The sequence below is a fragment of the Lissotriton vulgaris genome, chromosome 8, assembly GCF_964263255.1.
Source record: "Lissotriton vulgaris chromosome 8, aLisVul1.2, whole genome shotgun sequence".
Lineage (NCBI taxonomy): Eukaryota > Metazoa > Chordata > Amphibia > Caudata > Salamandridae > Lissotriton > Lissotriton vulgaris.
In genome coordinates this window covers 1264517996-1264534880 of record NC_141696.1, presented here as the reverse complement: position 1 = coordinate 1264534880, position 16885 = coordinate 1264517996, and the positions used below count along the sequence as shown (strand labels likewise).

The 16885-nt window shown below is 43.1% G+C and overlaps 1 protein-coding gene across 1 annotated transcript in view; it reads right to left on the bottom strand.

Moving 5' to 3' along the window:
• The window catches only part of ATP8A2 (ATPase phospholipid transporting 8A2), a 2134099-nt gene that overhangs the window by 55332 nt on the left and 2061882 nt on the right, over positions 1-16885 (bottom strand). Inside the window, exon 35 of the mRNA XM_086935178.1 lies at positions 12432-12536. Within this exon, the coding sequence (XP_086791304.1) occupies positions 12432-12536 (105 nt within the window). The remainder of the gene's footprint in view (positions 1-12431; positions 12537-16885) is intronic.

Sequence of the window (16885 nt, the reverse complement as noted above, 5' to 3'; positions counted from 1 at the left end):
ATTGAGCCATGCCAGCTGATGGAATTATTGGGTCATGTAGACATTTCAAATTGCCCATTGATTTTGATACAATTATGGTGCAAAAACTATTATTCATGTCCTCCCAACAAGAGTCAAGAAATTAAGAAATTCGAGTGGTAATGCTCTGGGGTGATTCTTGTTCCTAAACGAACCTCTTAGGTTAGATTGGATGGGTAATTAATTATAGCAAGAACAATTTGCTTCTTTTGATTCAACAGTCAATTTCTTGTTCTTTATGTGCGGCAGCACGAAAGCTGATTGATTGTCTGCATGACAATGGGCGTGTCCGTTCTCTACAAGCTTGAGGAGGTAACCATTTTTCTTCAGAGAGAAACTGTTTATTGGTTCTGCAGTTGGTCACTGTGCTTCTTTTTCTCACTAAACAGCTTATCCCAATGCCGCTCATAGCCAGTTATTTAAATTAGAGAGGATAGTGTAATGGCCCTGGGGTGAGTTTGAGTGAGGTGCAGTATTATTCAGATCTGCTTTGAAGGAAGAATAGTTTGTTTTGTTCCAGACCCAGTTGGTGGTCCTTTTTGGGAAGCCAAGGAATATTCAAATTAATATGCTATGATCTGTCTAAATGTATGGTTTTGGTAGTTGAATGATCAGCTTCTCCCAGCTGTTAAAAATTAGGTCTATAATTAGTAACTATAATTCGTGCCCTTACCATGCACATTGTTGTCATGAATGATGTAATTTCAAAGGTGGTGGTAATGCTATCAATGATGTCATAGAACATGTCATGAGTGATGCAATATGAGAAGTTTTTAGCAGTGGGTGGCCAGGGTGCGAGTTATAGTTACTTTAAGGCACGAGTTATGGTTATTTGAGATAACTATATCTGGTGAATCTCATTTTTTTTTCTTTTAAATTTGTATGTTTTACTGACATTTTCACCTAATTATAACATCTCTTTAAGCTTAGTTGTTTTCATAAAATTTCTAATATTTGTTTAATGTATTGTAACATATTATTACAATTCCTATCTATAATGTCACTTTCATCTTCGGATTTTTCAGTGAATTTCTATTTTTTTTAACATAAAGAAAGATGCCCATTACTGTAAGCGGCTGGGTTTGTGCCTTCTAAAACAAAAAGGGCAAGACCTGTCAAAAGGCATATTCATGAGCAAAGCTTCAATGTTGCCCAAAAAAACAGTGGATCTCATCCATGTGTGGTGCTGTAGCACCACGTTTGAGTCGACTGCTCTGCCTCAACAGTTGGTTGTGTACAGGAACCAAATGACATACTTGGCTGCATCCTGACCATTTTGCACGGTCTGTGCTAAGTTGGCACAAAATTCTATTGGGACTGCTGGCAAAATCTCAGCAAACATATCCCATAATGCATAGGAGTACGTACTCCGCATTCCGTTGGCACTGACTCACCTAAGGTCGAGGTTCGCTACAGAAAATATCCTCTTTCGAAATGTCTCAATTCTTTCTGACTCTCCATTTGGGGGGTGGGTGAGCGAGGGGGGCTGAAGGAAAAGATTTGGAAGTAACCCTGACAGTAAAGACCTGTACTGTGAGTCTCTCAGCAGTAGGGTGCTACATCGCAAAGGCAGGGGCATGCAGAGCTAGTCTGTAATGTTGTGATGTGTCTTTTCACAGGTGGGCAGGAGCAGGATTGAGCCCAAGGGACCATTAGAGAGTCAGATTGGGGTGCTAGTCATGGAGTCCGCTCCGAAGATGGAACTGAACTGGAATTGATTCAGGAGTCATAGATGGCTGTTAGGGCTGACCATCCCGCGGTAACCCAACAGGAGGCCTCTGCGGATCCATGGGGCTTAATGCTTGACAAAGGGGAGCCTGTAGGGTGCCAAAGATGTAAAGCATGGCCTCCTTAAATGCCTCAATCTGGTGTGTCACACTTTGATCAAAGTCTAAGGCCCTCCTACGTACCTACTGTGGCCGCCAAGGAGCTCCGTCGGCAGCCACAGTAGGTACCTAGGAGGGCCTTGGGCTTTAATCAAAGTGTGACTACAGGTCAGGCCTCCACATGGAACTCATAGGGCATCTCTTTATAATTACCTGAGAATGCGCCTCTAGAGGAAAAACACCTCTTCCCTTAGCACGTGTCACATACTGGTCTTCCAATAACACATTCTTTAGACCACTCATCATGCACCACACACCAGGTCCTGAAGAAAGCCATACCAATAAGGGAGCATGGCTGAAACATGTTGACCGATTAGGATATTGGAATCACCTAATTATCTCCCACAATATCCGCTTCCCGTTTTTATCCACTGCCAAGGGCCCACATATTAAAATTGTTTTTTTTTTACATTGGGACCCTTAGGACAGTTCTTTTTACATTCACTCACCCACAGTCACTGCACTCTCACGTTACAATAACCCGCTCCGCTGTATCCAGGCGTTGTAGCACACCCGAGGTGCACTCAGCACCTTGAGTGGGGCCCAATGATGAAGCATGTCACCAACTAGGTTGGTGAGTGACGGCTTTTTTCAAAACACAATGTGCTTTCTCCTCATGACATACAAAAGCTAGGAGCACCTACTCCAGAACTAGTTCTTTTTGATATCTCTATAATCACAGTTCTCCCAGGAATACAGAGTCTCCTATTATACAGACAATAGATGTTTATCTGTGACAGACAATTGATAGCTGCCCATTGCTTCTTGCAGGAGACTATAACATCACTTTTGAACTTATGAGTATAACAACTGTGCTAACAAGTAGAGAGGATGAAGAATGGGGAATTCCGACATTGCCTGCAAAACCTTTGAATATCTCGTCCAGAGCTGCATTACAGTGGGCTTCTTTTAGTTTGGTCCATGGTCTCTGTGCCTGTAATGGTCAAGCACCTATAGGGGGATGTGGCACATACCTTTAAGAGAGGGAGCAGTATTAATAAGATTGGATTTACGGTTGTGGTCCTGTCTGCCTGGTATGGTTGTCATCAATAGAAATGACAGTTACCACAATACACTGGCACTTACTTTGTAGACACACCTCTCAGAGACCAGGCTGCATCTGATATTTTTTCTGATTCTAAAAAATTCTCCTAATACCAGAAGAAATGTTAACAACCAGAGCACATATTTTTGCAAGGATGTCTGGTCTCGCCTCAATGATAAGCCGTTTAACACCCTAGGACCACACGAGGGAACTCTAGGTAATGATATCCTGTTAGTGGATATTCATCATACTTTGTCTGAATCCCTGAGGGAAATTTTCAACAGAGAAATTAAAACTCAGCCATCAACAAATAAGGAACAACAAAAACTACCAATTATCAAAATCTGAATTGTTAAAGGCGGTTGAAAGGGGGGACGTGGCAGGAAACATCAAATGTAGAAGGCATCATAGATTGGCCCAAGATGTAAGTAAGAGAAGCTGGGAGGAATCTATATAGAGAAATCTCTTATCTGCCACAAGGATAGTAGGTCATTCTGGCATATCCTCACACAAGGTTCCCAAATAGTAGTTGGCAACCTCAGGTATGGTTCAGATATTTTTCAGATCTCTATAGATTATATGAAGGGGCAGGGAAATGTAGTTGACCCAGTTAACTACGATAGCTCTTAGGGCCAAAAGTGCACTTTCCCAATTCAATTCTCATTAGACAAAACATAAAAAGCCATTAAGACCTTAAAAAGCAGCAAAGCCCCAAGATTGGACATCCCAGCGCATTTATTCTGTGCAGAACCAGTTGTATGGGGCAAGAATTTTAATTTATTATTCAATGCGATCACAGCCTGTTCTACTATTCTGGCATCCTGGAGACACTGTGAGACACTTGAACAGGGTCTCACAGCGTCAAGGAAAAGTGCTTGGGTGGAGACGTTCGTGGGAATAAACACACACTGGCATTTGAATATGTTCTAGATAGAACAGAACCAACAGAGGCAGATTCTATATTTAAAATTCAGGATCAGGATTCTACTGATTAAATAGTCAGTAAATGAAAAGTTACGCCCCTAGAATCTGATGTCTCTCCAGTGTGCAAGAAGCAAGCAGGGAAAGGGTATTGTTCCACTCTGAGAAACTTGGCTATAAGGCAATGTGCTATTGCGCTTAGGATGTTTAAAGCAGATAATAATGATGTGATCGTTTTTGCTCTGTCTAGATTTTAATATTCAACATGGCTGCTACAATATAAATTAAGTGGCCAATGATAAATTGATCTTTATTTCACATTTTGTGTTTTAACGATTAGGTGTATGGAATCTTTTTTTTATTTTATTTTTATGCAATGTATATATTTTGATGTTTTAATGAGCTGTGAATTTGTATTTATATGTTTTATGAGGGATTTCCTTGAAACAAAAACAACAGCAGAATCGGGTCCTGGGTAGGGGACCCAGAGGACCTTGATGTCCTTGTCACTCCCAAGGAGAAGAGTGGCGAGTCTGGAAAGAGGCTTGCGTGGACTTGCTGTGCTGCTATTTAGGTTGGACTTATATGAAGCTTTGGATCGTAAAAAAGAGACTTGTTGCAAGAGTGTCTTTCAGAGTCCACGTCCTCAACTGTGAACAGGAGAAGGCTTTATGTGACTTCTTGAGGTGTTCAGCAACAAAGATTGGCTTTGTGCTTCTGGATTGCTTTCGGGTGCCTCAGTACACATTCCTCGCTCGACTTCGAATTGTGGCCCAGACCCATACACCAGAGACACACCTTGTGGGAATCTGTGACCAACATCTTTTTGTGAATGTCTCTACAAGTATTAAATCCAATATTTTGCAGGGGGGCACATCTTCCATTGTCCATGGGAAAGAAATTTTGAAGAGGAAAGGCTTGTCTACTGATGAAAAAAGTCAGGAGATAGCTCTGGATTCAGGTACGAAGGCACAGATACAAAGGAACAGATATCTGCATGCTTGGGTGGCCCCTATAACCGGCTCCAGCCATCACTTCCGGGGCAGAGTGGATTAAATGTGGAGCCGCGTGACACCACCTACTGGCACTGAAAAGTGATTTTCAGTGGCTGGATCCACAGTTATGCAAACACAATAACCTCCTTTCATTAAGAAAGCCTTTTGATTTGAATGTCTGACCTCCAATATTGTGCAGAAAGCACAGCAAAACCACAATATAATCACTCAACGAGGAAGCCATCTTAATAAGTGCTTTACTTCGTAAAAAGTAAAGGTACTTGAAATACAAATATGACACCATCCTGCTCTTAAAATAGGGTATACAAAGGAAACCGCATCTCTGTAGCTGCTTCCTTGGGAGAGATCGGATTCTAAATATGAGCATAGAACCAAGACCCTCTGAGGGTCCCTCTGTGCTGGAGTCTATGAGCAGTATTCTACAATGGACAGGGTTTGTGGTCTTTAGGTTCATGATCTAGGGAAATAGTCCAGGCTTTCAACAGTCAAAATAACGCATACCGTTTCATCCTTTAATTGGCTACCACTTGGCAGCCTCCAGCTCTTGTTGCTGCACTTCAGTGTCTTTTGGTTGGTACTGATTGAGGTCTCTGCTACTGTTAAGAGTGTGCAAAAGAAGTTGATGCGGTATTGTTGCCCTTCCTAAGGAAACCTCTCTGAACCTACTGACTTACTCACAGAGCCACCACCCAAACACGCAACACAGAACCTACCCAAAAGACTACGAAGCAAACATTTACTCAAAGGGGCATGCCCAAGCAGGATCTGGCACTCAATGATAGAGGCATGAGTTACAGAAGGCCACTGGCTCTCAGAACTACAGTGGGGAAAGAAAAGGTAGGTCTGGTGCACATTATCCTGAATCCCTGTAAAAGACACAGGGCATTTAAAGGCCTTTTTATTATTTAAACTGCCAGCGGCGGTTGGATTTTCTCATGGTCAGAGGGGTCCATAGATCCAGCAACGGATACTATGGTAGTCAAGACCATGGCAGAGACAAGAAAGTAGGGGTTAAAGTGCTGACATCACAGGAACTGCTTCACAGATTTCCATCTGGTCAACAGTTCATGAACCACCACAGACTCGTCGAATTACATATATGGCTTTCTCAGGACCTTAAGGTTTTTCTAAGCAACAAGGGGCTCACACAGGTTTTCCTGTAGCACAGTCAGGGGCAAAGAGGCTCACCAATCATCATGTAGACAATTCTTACTCTGGCCCGAGCATGGCAGACAGGTCTTGTTAGCATCGCATCTTGCACAGAAGATGGGCGACATGGAGCATTGCAGACGACAAGACAGCTCCTACAGGTCCCTAGATAATTGGGTCGACAAATTTCTTCTTTCAGGCATGCTGTTCTCTGCATGATGCAGCCCGAATCATCTTCCTGAGGAAAGCACAGAACTCCTGCTTGCAAGACAACTCCGTCAGCACTTCTTAGTCTTGGGCTTGGTCGTTCTCTTGTAGGAGGGCATCAATTAAGCAGACTCTGTTATCGGAACTCATTCCTCCTCAACAGAAGGTAAAGCTGGCCAATATTTATCGACATGGCTGACCAATCAGCTCTCTTGCGAAATTCAAATCCTGGGGAGCTCCTCTCAGCAAACACTGCACGGCCACTGCATGATCAGCTCCGGGTCATTGAAACGGGTCGCTCTACTTGGCTCGTTCGAGCCAGCCCAGGTGCTGATTTTTATTGGGCACAGAGAGCAGGCTATTTCTCTTGTAGACCGGGCAGGACTTAGGGCTGTGCGGCCAGTGCAGCTGCACTTAGCACTGACCTTGTGGGTGCTGTTTTTAGAACTAACATGAGTTTAAAAGAAGCTGATGCATAGTTACTTGTATGCCCAACAGTATTCAGGTATCAATACAGATGTCAAGATAACGCTGGTGATTAATGTTCCTGCTGGAGAGAGTGATAGGAGTTTTGTCTAGTGGGAGTTTTGACTCATCATGAAGTAGCTCAGAGGTTTAATATGCCTGATGCAAAGAACATATACCATGCAGATCACAAAACTGTATTTCGTTTGGATAGCTCAGTGGGTTACTGCTTTTGTCCCAGAAATCCTTTTGTTACTTGAAGTTCATACGCTACAATCCTAATATAACGCAGTGACCTATGAACTGTCATCAAAGAGCTGCATGCTAGCTGCATGGCATAGGTTAGAATGTTATGATTTTTTCCCCAGTTTTTCAATATCCTAATGTTTTTATAAAGGGTTTGTTTAGGTACAACTACATTTTTATTAGTAAAGCCTACCCAAACCACTGAGGTACGTTTTAAATCCTGAGTTTGTGCTTCTCCAGACCAAACACTCTTAAAATATACTGCCTGCTAGTATGGAGGACATGCGATTCCTACACCTTGTAATCCTCACTGTTTTATGTAACATTTTCTATAGACTAATTTACACACATATAATTCCTCAGCTCTGAATGAACTGCAGGGGCACCCTACATTGGTATGAATAGCACCATAAAACAAATTAAATGCATGTGAGAGAGGGGCTATAGAAAGATGAGGGGCACTGTTAGGGGGTGGTAGTGAGAAAATACATGGAGAAGGAGGTCAAGGTGGGTGGGGGCACCAAGGAAAGATTGGCACTGGGCACCACCTGCGCTACGTCTGCCCTGCTTGTTGATGCAGATCAAGCAGGAAGAGGAGAGGGGGAGATGAGAGGGGTCTGATAGAGGCATGGCGGCAGGGCTCGAAGCATGGCGCCTACCCACTATTTTAAGACATTAGACGCTGTCTACCGTGCTGCAAAGCTGGCTGCTTTCAGCAGAGTGCTACGTTCCCCCGGAGTCACAGAAATATGCTGAACTTGTCCCGGTGTCATTTTCCGACACAGGAAAACTTTCATGTTGTCTGCATTTGTTCAGAGCAACAACATGCAGGGGTGAAGGGGCTTATCAGATGCAAGCTGGTCCCATAACAAAGGCCGAAGTTAAGAGGCCATTAGGCCTCTTTTTGTTGGAGTGTCCTGGCTGGAAACTATTGGGAGCCTCACAACTAGATGCATTGGAGGGGGAAACAAAGGCTCACATCTTACCACTTCACAGGTACTTAAGAGAGAAATGCATTGGACTTTGTTCAGTCCCTGTATATAAGAGATATATATGCATGCACTGTAAGAATGTCAAACGTTTTGTTCGCTCCAGTATTTACCGAAATAGCAATTTAAATATCACTATTTTGTTTTTTTCTTTTATAACGCTTTATCACTACAGCAGTGCTAAAGCGCTATAAAAGAAATAAAACAAAATAGTAGTATTTAAATTGATATTTGTGTATGTTTGATGTACAGCCCTCTGACATCCTGCATTGGAATGTGTAGTACTCAATGCAGAGTGTCAGAGCACTTTACATCTAGTGTACAGATTATACATTGACAATAAATCATATGTGTTTATATCAATATAAAGGATGTGTTACATACGATAGTGAGGGTTACAAGGTGTTGGAGCCACATGTCCTTCATACATCACTGTGTTATATTAAAAGGATCACAACTTTTAACTACAAGTAATAAAAGGATCTTTGCCTTAAAAGCAGTAACCCACTTACATAAAATAAAAATCTGTCATATGGGGGTTACATGATATGCTTTGCAGGAGACATATTAACCCTATATGCTACTTTGATTCAAAACTAGGACTAGGCAAGACACAGAACTCTCCAGTAAATACGCTATCCTCCAGAGTTATTTTACCATTATTATTATTCCCTAAGATTTAGCTGGCAGTGGCAGGCAACAATCTCTGCAGCAGGTGCCTTAACCCCATAAAATATTTTAAAATACAGATATTGCAACCAATTATGCAGAACAGATTTTACTGCCATATTTCTCCTTGTTGACAATTTCTTTGTGACAAGGTTTAAAAAATAAATTATAATTTGAGACTCAGATTTGGCTTCTGGGCTCCGTCAATATTTTGGCACAACTGCAATCAAAAATGTTCTTAATTTGTTAAATATTATAATGCGCTCAAATGCACTCATGATAGACCTGCTAAACAGATGTGAGGTCTTAAGACCTAAAGCCATTTCCTATGAGATCATGGGCTGTGATGTCACATCGATGTCACTTCTTGCGATCTCACATGCAGTGATGTCATTTCCTGTGATCTCACATGCGCTGATGTCACACCCATTCTGCCTAATTTGGTGAGTCCCCCCACTTCGTTATTTAGGAATTGAGCCCTACATGGCGGCAAGCTTCTGTGAGAAGAGGCCCTGACGCTGCACCGCCATGACTCTAACCCTCCTCAGACATGTGGAATCCAAAATGGAGTCCACCATTCGCTTTTGCCACTCCGCACACAGTCTTTACACCAAATCCACGCCTCGCACAAACAAAGAAAAATATAACAATGATGTTTTAAAAATATATAGATGTTATGATTGGGCTACTAATCGTTCTATAAATCATTTTATATTCACCAAGATATTTTTGATAAATCATGTTTTGCCCATAAGGCGCGCTACGTGTTATAAGGCGTCTATTGTGGAGGGGTATACATGAGCTCCTCGCTGTGCTCTGGCCTCTTTGGAGTGGGAAAGCGAGCCGCATTGGGTTGCCCAGGGAGTGTTTTAAGTCGGATCTCCATTACTGCCCCCTTTATTCACTCTCGGGGCTATTGAGTAGCTAGGTCCTCATGTCAGCCCACTGGTCACCGGCAGGGTCAGAGCTCTTGAATTGGGGAGTGATACGTATCAGCATTCAGGGGTTGAGGAAACACGAAAGAGAAAGAAATGCTCAGGGAGGAGACGAGCTGCGCAGCTCCTCTTACTGAAAATGAAAAAAAACACCAAGTTTGAAAGTCACTAAGTAGCACTTAAACGAAAGACTATCCGAGTTACCAATCCGGAACTTGCAGGGTGGATTGTTGATTACCATAGCGAACAATTCACTTTTTTTTTTAACACAGGAAATAAAAGAAAGCATGTAATATTATTTAAATATATACTTGGCGTTTTGAAGGCCGTTTTCTGGGTGTAGTCAGTGCATAATAGGAAAACATATGTATAAAAGTTCAAATTATGTTCCTTGGGCTTAATTGTGTCTAGTGCTATAATAATTTGCGTCTAAAAACACTTACTTTTGCCTTATATTAATACATGCCTACCTTGGCCCCAATCCACCCACCCGCCAACAATCCACAGAGAAAGAAAAGGAAATGCACTTTTCAGCCAACAAACAAAACCGGGCGAGGATCACATCTTGTAGCTGTGTTTGGTTTGTGCAACTAAAAAAGACTAACATTAACCCTGTCGTATAATGTCCCCGGTGCACAGACAGAGAAAAGATACACAAGGCAAGCCCGCGCCCTTTCATCCTTTAGAAAAGCGGCTCCCGTCAGCTCGGCTTCAAAGACTGTCAGCACAGACACATTGTGCCGCCGATCTTCCGAAACGCGTCGGCACGTGAAGACGGTGTGTGTTGCCCACCCCTGCCGTGTAATTACAGGTCTTTACAGGCTTTTGTCGAAATTAGAGGCCTTTGTGCATCTTATGCCTTCGAGCACCGCCATGCTGTAAGCAACTGGAACTTGTATTTCTTTACAAACAAAAATCTCTCTTTTTATCCGGTGACAGCCACTGATCCCACACGAGGACCCATCTCACGGCATGGCTGCACGGGGGCGGGGCACACAGCAGGCAGCTGTGTTTACTTGTGAACGCACACAAATCCTGTTTTATAATCAGCTGAGGTGACTGCATGATCAGAAGTAGAACCAGCCAGCACCTCAACCCAAGGATCTAGCTATCATACGTGCAACAGGTGCAGTGGCACCGTGGCCATGTGTGAAAGGGGCCGCTCATTCCTGTTTTTTTATCTTTCACTCCCCGACCATGTAAATGCAGTGCCGGCTGTTACCGAACGGGGGTGCGAGACTTGGAATGAAAAAATAAATTGCATTTACTTGGGTACTGCTGCCGCGGCATCTTCTTCCTTCCTTCCTTCTTACGACGAAGCAGGAGGCACACATGCTTCCAGACTGCCCTAGCCAATCACGACGCTGCTGTCACCAGCATGACAGCTGCCTTGTGATTGGTCTGAGCGCCGTGGTTCGGCACTGTGGTTCGGCACTCAGACAGGGGCTGGGAGCATGTGCATGCTCTCCACACAGGCTGTGCAACACAGTTGGGTGGAGAACATTCTAAGTACGCATGACAGTTTCGCCGGCCCACGACAGCCAGCCAAACCGTCATGCACATGAAGAGAGTGCCCACCACTCCTCCCCTGCTCCGGATAGCCCATCCCCATACCCGCTCTGCACCTACAGAGCCAGTACGGATTAATAAAATGATAACAACATTGCTTTAGCATTTTATTTTTCCATTTTGAACTGCTCTGAGGGGAGTGGGGCGACACTCCTTCGCCTTAGCAGAGAAGCCGCCGCTGGTTAAATGCACCCATCATCTTTCCTTGCATTACTTTGCGACGCCCATCAGCACCGATTGTAATCAACTAATGATACAGTTCCGGGGTTCACAGGCACATCCGAGGAGGCTGCATGGGTCCGGCGGGTGCGACCAGAGACATATGAAATAAGATCAGAGCGGACACGGCCAGAGTATGGCTCGGATTTACAACAAAAGGAAAACACAAACACGGTTTACAACACATCTGGAGTAAGACCCCAGCACTGCACTCCACCCACACTCACCCTCCCCAGCTTCTCAAAGGACATGCACAGGTCTGAGCAAGTGGAAGGTAGACAAGGTGCCAAGAAAGGAAGTGATGTCATGGAAGCACTCTGGAGGCCACAGCACAAGACAACACACAACATCCTCTAGTCGGTGAGGCACTCCACCCGTATCTACGTCACAGACGGACCACCCAGAGCACCTGGGCAGGTGTGCAGAAAGAGAGGAAACTAGGGGTGCGTGTGGGAGGCCAGAGAAGGGGGGAAGTGGGGAGGGGGTGGAGGGGGTGCATTTCTTACATCAGCTCCATGTGAGCGTGGTGGAAATGAAGCAGATCTGCATGGGAGAATACAGATGGAAAAAATTATAGTAAAAAACAAAACAATATGAAACAAAAGGAAAATTCTCACTTGAAAGCCACCATATACAAAACCTAATGATACGAAACCTAATGATATGAAAACATGCTCTACAAAGTGCAGGAGCCGGACAGGTTCAACTATAAAGTACAGTACATTTAAAAACACTGACAGACCAAAACTACAACACCTATGTGTGTTCTGGCAATTTATGGCATTTGAAAAAGAGCATTCCAAGCAAATCATCAGAAATCGCAGTGTTCAGCCACCAGTCACCCGCGGTGGTGAGAGCAGGGCAACATAAATGTCACTGTAGGTCACTTTCACTTAACTTGGCATTTTGTGGAATACCACTCAGCAGGGTAATAGTTGCATTTGTAGAGCGCCAGTTCAGAATGAATTTCGTATCGACAGTCTGCACGCTCCAAAAAGCAAGGGGAAGCTTCCAATATTAACACAGGATCATGTGTGCATGCATATTTGAGTAAAATCCTTAATATACATTTCATTAGGGGTACACGTGACACATACCTCTTTCCGTTCGCATCACGCAGCACAGATTTCCCCATCACTTTTGCCTTGGTTTCTACTTCCTGGACCTGTTCCAGCAACGTTTTGCGGTAGGTATGCATGGCCCTGAAAAAACAGACACAACGAAAAACCACGTGACTTGTGGAGATTCATGCCACAACATATGTGAATTTAGTTTACAGTGGTAATTCCACAAGCCAAGAATCCACTGGTAGAAATGAAATTGTAGAGGAAATAATATTACCTCTGGCTTTTCAGAGGAGCAGACATTACTCCAACTGAGGCCATAGGGAATTAGAAGGGACCAGGAAGCAGGCCCAACAGATTATGCACATGCCCATGCTGTCAATTCCTTCAGAGGGACCTATTTCATAAATTATGTAAGATCCTATGTTATAAGGGTGTCCAGATACTGTAAAGTATCTGACTGAGGAAGGAGATTCATTGAGGGTCTGTGGATTTATACTCTTCAAACTGGAATGATCAGTCAGCTTCCAGCTTGTAGGACACTTACGACAATGGAGCGATGAAGACATTTAAAAAAACTTGAGAAAATGCACAGAATGGTTTGCTTGAGCGCACACGGGGAGAGAGACTTCAGCCACAGAACTTCGGTGAAACAGATTTTTCTTCTTCCTGCATCCTTAAAGCTACATCGAAGAGTCTGAATTTCTTCACATACTAGATATGTCCCTCTTCGGCAATGATAACACTCCCAGGCTGCTACGGATAGCTTTCAGGGGACCAAGTTACAGACAGCAGTAGGAGGCAGGCTCAACCACTTTCTTCATTCAGGTCTTCCAGCACAGTTCATGGTCCCATTTGGTCTGCTGGTTCTTCTTCCAAGATGCCCTTCTCTTGAAATGTATCTCCTTTAGGCTATCGGTAGCCAGCTGGTTTGACCCGTACTAGCCTGTTTATCTTTCACAGGAAAGGTATTTCACACCTTATCAAAAAGTTATTAATGACACCAGAGAATAAAAAGACTGAACAGCATATATAAACAAAAATCTATGTGTACCAATGAATTAAAACATGTGTGGCTAATTTCTGGAGTTTTTTCCTAACCCAACTCAAGAAAATTGGACTATTATTCAGAAGTAGCCTTGTACCATAGGGAAATGATTGCCACAGCCTACGCAGTCAAGGATGGCTGTGGTAACTTGCCACTGAAGGAACATTCCTATTTAAATATCAGACATGTCTTACTTTTATACATGATGCAGCCAGATCTTGTGGATTTCAAGGCACTACTTATAGGTAACATACATAATATATAAAGTAGGCTTTCAAACATGTCCAAAACGGTTTTCCTTATATACGTGTTTGCTACAGCCTTTTTACAGCTGTTCAGGATTGCAGTGGCAGGCTTGTAGTCAAGCCTTTAAAGTTGCTCTAGGGGGTGGTATAATTGTAAACTTCAGCCCACGTGTAACATTGAACTTTTATCCCACTGTTGCTCTTCCTGCACCATATTACAGTAGCTTGTTTTGCAATTGTAAACATGGTAATTATCTTGAGCCAATCTTTCACCAGGTTTATGCATCAGAGGTATGCACTGGCAAGTGCTGAGCAGTTTTACAGAGTCAAAATATTCCAGTATATCCAGTCCAATGACTACAATAAATCTGATGAGATCATAAGTAATATACTCTTTTCTACAATGGCTATCTAAGGAATCTCTTGGGAAACAGTTCTTTCTTTAGAGCAGTGTGTACAAGGTTTGGTGTGGTTTATTCCTGTTTTTCGAACGCCGTCTTAATCAACTTAGGATCAAAGACCTTTTTCCCTTCAAACGTATGCAGAGCCATGCCATTCTTGTAAGCTACCATCATTCCACCCTGTCAATCACACAGGCTGCATCAAATCATAAGCAACATCTGAGTAGAGACCTGCCTGTTGCTCAATAGTAGGCAATGTTTCAGAATAATCATCTTGTTTCGTCAGGGGGCCATGATGTGCTTGAAAGTATTTTATCAAGATTTGCTCATGCATATACTTTAATTGTAGAATCTACCTTTATGTACAATATTTGGTACATATATAGCCTCTGCTCCAATAGTAGGTCTCCTGGACAAATTGAACTGCACAGCTTCTGCCACCTCAGGATCTGCATGCTCTGTTTGATTCACTGTCACTATTAATCAAGGTGTAGTTATTTTTTCTGAGCTTCTTCATTCTCTTAACATTAATATGCTGAAGGATCGATGGACCTTCCTGCTGAATGATGCAAGACGTGCATCTATAGTCTACAAATCATCCACAATCTGCATCTCTTGAGTAGATGTAGACAATCTGAGGTGATCCCAATGCTGATCAATGGGGCGACTACCTTTTTTCTTTCTCTTCCACCGGGCTAAAACTCGAATCATAACTATTGATTCGCTACTCTAATTCCACAATTGTGCTCATCAGCTCTCAGGGAGCAATCCTTGTGCTTATTTCAGGTGACAACTTCTCTGTCTGCTTCAACTGCCATCTTCGAATTTTACTGCTCAGATTCCCATAATTTTGTTTTAACACACAATTGGAGCAAATTTCACTATATCTGTGCTTGAAATTATCTTCTAACATTCTTGCTTTCAAACCATCTGTGCCTCCCGCATGACTTGTAGGAATTCATGCACCTTAATGATGTGATCACACCATGGTGCATATGCTGGTCTCTGCATCTGCACACATCCAAGCAGCCCAGATGTTTTCGAAAAACGCCTTATTGACGATCCACCTCTGTCCGAGAACAACACATTGGATGGAAGAGGGAAGCCGTTCTTTCACCATCTGCGATTGCACCCAGATTTTACAAGGCATACAGTGGACATTGGGAATGCTGAATATTAAATTTTCTGACAGATAGCCCTCCTTTTCCATGTCTCTCAGGTGTCTGGAACCCAACAGATAAAAACATAGGACGAAGAGGAGTCGTGTCCATGCTCCTGAAGGCAACTAAATATCGTGCTTTAAAAGAAGGAAGAAGATCATCTGTTGAGCATCAAGATGTAGGACAATTCCTCAAAAGTAAGAATGGATATTATGTAACTTGCACACATCCTACATAGGGTTCATAATACACACTACTTTAAAAAATACAGCTCACATGTCAACTTCACATTGCATCAAGTGTTATAGAAATAGTTCGTATTACACTACAAGTGCAGTCGACCTCAGTTAGTGCTGGGAAAAGTATATAATTTCAAAATGACTAGAGATTATATTGACAGAAAACATTGTATAGCTAAATGAACAAAATGGCTGAACTACAAGAGTACAAAGATTTCACCTGACAACATTTATGTGAGACTGTTTGGAAACTCAGTGCTACAATCAAAAGTCCTTCAATTCATTGAACATTTATTGACTGAACACCTGACACCCCTCTGAGAAGGGTATGTCGTCCTACCTTCTCTAAAATAAACATTTTAAAATTGTTTATATTCTTAATTGTAGAACTTTGCAGATGTGTACAGGTTGTAAAACTTCCCCTCCACTATCACAAACAGAAACATGCACACATATTACTTGGTTGTCCTGTTTTCTACTTACTGAACCATTTGTAAAGTGCTCTGATACCCTTCTAGGTTCAAGTTTGCACTATTTAAAACAAACTAATGTCTTGATTAAAGTTAGATGGTATTTGCTATTTTGAATAACACAGTTTTATTCTATGGAGTGTAGCCCTTTTCTCCATCTTCGACCACAGCTGCGTTCACTTCACCTACAACAAGCCGAAACCCATCATCCACCTCCAACCAACTCTACAAAGAAACTGGAACAAAATCACCACAGATCAGATCTCCACATCGCTCCTTCTAACCTCCCCAGCCCTCTCTTCTAACGCCAACGAAGCCGCCTCCAACCTCACCCTTTGGTTATCCAACACCGCCGACACCTTAGCACCACTGAAAAAACGTCAACACAAACTTGGCATCAAGAAGGCCTCATGGTTCAACGACGACCTCAAGAAGTCCAAAAAACTGTGCCGCTCCCTTGAAAAGGCCTGGAAAAAAGACCCATCCACCAGCAACAAGGACGCCTTCAAAAGCGCCATCCGTACTCACCACCAACTGATCCGAAAAGCCAAGAAAACAGCATTCAAAGATCGACTTGACAACAACGCCCACAACAGCAAGGAACTTTTCAACATCGTCAAGGAATTTTCCAACCCCTCGGCCAACTCCAACGACATCACCCCCTCTCAAACCCTCTGCGATTCCTTAGCCTCTTTTTTCCACAACAAGATTGCTGACATCCACAACAGCTTTGACAACCAACCCGGAAGCCAACCCACCCTACCATCAGCTGACCATCTTCCCCCCGTTAACACCCTTAACGCCTGGAACCCAATCTCCACTGAGGACACCATCCGCCTGATGAATTCCATCCACTCTGGATCCCCCACAGACCCATGCCCTCACCACATCTTCAACAAAGCAGACTCCGTCATAGCTCCGCAC